General features: G+C 39.0%; 1 protein-coding gene across 4 annotated transcripts in view; it reads right to left on the bottom strand.

Annotated features, from left to right (window-relative positions):
• The window catches only part of cdhr1a (cadherin-related family member 1a), a 14,077-nt gene that overhangs the window by 4,553 nt on the left and 7,231 nt on the right, over positions 1-2,293 (bottom strand). For all 4 annotated transcript variants that reach the window (XM_016511495.1, XM_016511471.1, XM_016511488.1 and 1 more), the window contains one exon: positions 1,576-1,643. In XM_016511495.1, the coding sequence (XP_016366981.1) occupies positions 1,576-1,643 (68 nt within the window). The remainder of the gene's footprint in view (positions 1-1,575; positions 1,644-2,293) is intronic.

The raw sequence follows: 2,293 nt of genomic DNA, 5'->3' as shown, positions 1-2,293 counted from the left end.
TGCCCATGCCCTCCTCTCTGACCTCTCTGTTGGTGCCCATGCCCTCCTCTCTGACGGTGCCCATGCCCACCTCTCTGACCTTTCTGTTGGTGCCCATGCCCTCCTCTCTGACGGTGCCCATGCCCACCTGCGTGTGTGTGTGAGAGTGAGTGAGTGAGTGAGTGAGTGAATGAGTGAGTGAGAGAATGAATGAGTGAGTGAGTGAGTGAATGAGTGAGAGAATGAATGAGTGAGTGAGTGAGTAAGTGAGTGAGTGAATGAGTGAGTGAGAGAATGAATGAGTGAGTGAGTGAGTGAGTGAGTGTATGAGTGAGTGAATTAATTAATTAATGAATAGAATAGAATAGAATTTTACTGACCCCAAACAATATATAGTGTATGTACATACTGCTCTGTTTCACCAGCCCAACACAGCAATGATGGCAACTAATATTAGCTTAGACAAAAGTAGTTTGTACTACCTATTTGTCAAAATGAAAGATGGAGGACTTTTTGGAAAATCTGTCTGGTTACAATTTTTTATTATTTTCATATTTCATTCTTTTTGGTGCATATATGCTGCACCTTTAAGTGAGGCTGTTACATGAGCAGGAGAACAGTCTATTTTCTGCCCAAATCCCATTAGTGGATTAACCAAGATGGAGGGCCAGTTAACTCTTTGTTTGCTTCAGAAATTCAGTTTTGTTGTTCTACTACTGATTCTGTATAGATAAATGTTGGTGTCATTTGCTAAAGTATGCTGTTCATTAGATATTATTTAAATACTGAAGATGAGATAAAATAGGTTGAAAGAAACTAGACTGAATAGAAGGCAGCATGCTGACGAGTTGTTGTCAGTTAAATCAAATTAAACACAAGCTGGTATTAACAGACTGTGTGGTCTGTCTGGCAGAAACAAAACAGAAAAGATCCCACGCTCACTCAGCCTTTCCAATGAGAGAGTTAAGACATTATTTAAGAGTGCAAGACATTAAATTCAAACAGCAGGAGAAAGATTTAACATGCCTGTTGTGCCAACAAGCCATAATTTATACATTCATATGGTTTGTATTAATGTGTTTATGCTCTATAAAATAAGAAGAATGCTACTATCAGAGATTATGAATCTGTCTCTGGGTTTAGGAAGCTTGAGATGGATTTATTAAATTAGGAGCCTAGAACAGCGGGAGGACTGAACCCTGTTCCAAGACAGCAAGACTATTTCAACTATGTATTTACTTTGGAATCTAATAAAATAAAATAAAATGGGATCCTCTTGGGTACAGCAAGTCCTTACAGCTAGTCTTACAACAAGATGAAAAGTTATTGGAAGATGAATTCAGTCTAGCTTAAGTATCTGTAGGCTGTGTATGATGAATTGGGGTGAGCTTACATCCCTCCTGTTCTCCCACTCACTAAATAGTCTGTGCTTTGGCGTTAATGATGTTACATAAGCGACTGTTTTTTTCATGTGGCTTATTCCAGTCGACTGGCATTGCATCAGTAGGCTCTCTACAGCACTCTAGCCTTTAAAAAGACCACACACACTCTGAAAACAAAAGGGAAATGAACATGAAAGGGGGACAGGGTACTCACAGGTCCGCTCCTGAGCCATAGATGGAGTATTTGACCACACCCCAAAGACCAGAATCAGGATCTGTGGCCTGCAGAGAGCATAAGGAGCAAACGTCATCCACTGGCATCTGTTCCCACACATAACTGTAATGCCAACATCTACGTAACCGAACAGATGACATTTTGAGCCCAATGGCAGAACATTAGGAGCAATGTGGGATTTGTTAATCAGACTACATCATTATTTGCCTTGTACTCATGGTTGAAGCATGTTCTTATGTCCAAGGTCAAAATCCGTCAGGTCATTTAACAGATTGTATTCTGGAAAGAGGCAGGCTAACACCCATGTGGCAAGTGCTTGCTTACACAGGGTGAGGGTTTATCTCAATAGGGTTCAATCTCTCTATCCACTGATGAAAGGTGGAGTGCCAGATGTTTAGACCCTGATATGACAGAAATGAGTTTAGCATCATACCTGCATAGTGGTTAGATGTGGAGAATAACTTTCAGGAAATTTATTTCAGCATCTATTTTTCTCCAAAGTCTCTTTTCCTCACAAAGACTGCATTTTTAAAATCAAAAATATAGTAGAAACAGTAATATTTTCAAATATGATCACAATTACAAATGTTATATATATTTTAATATGTGATTTATTCCTGTGATGGCAAAGCTGAATTTTCAGCAGAAATTCATTCTGTAGTTCTTATTATCACAGTTGAATCAAATGTATATATTA

This window comes from Sinocyclocheilus rhinocerous, unplaced genomic scaffold (assembly GCF_001515625.1).
Source record: "Sinocyclocheilus rhinocerous isolate Xijiao unplaced genomic scaffold, SAMN03320098_v1.1 scaffold1243, whole genome shotgun sequence".
NCBI lineage: Eukaryota > Metazoa > Chordata > Actinopteri > Cypriniformes > Cyprinidae > Sinocyclocheilus > Sinocyclocheilus rhinocerous.
This window is presented reverse-complemented; position numbering and strand designations above follow the sequence as displayed.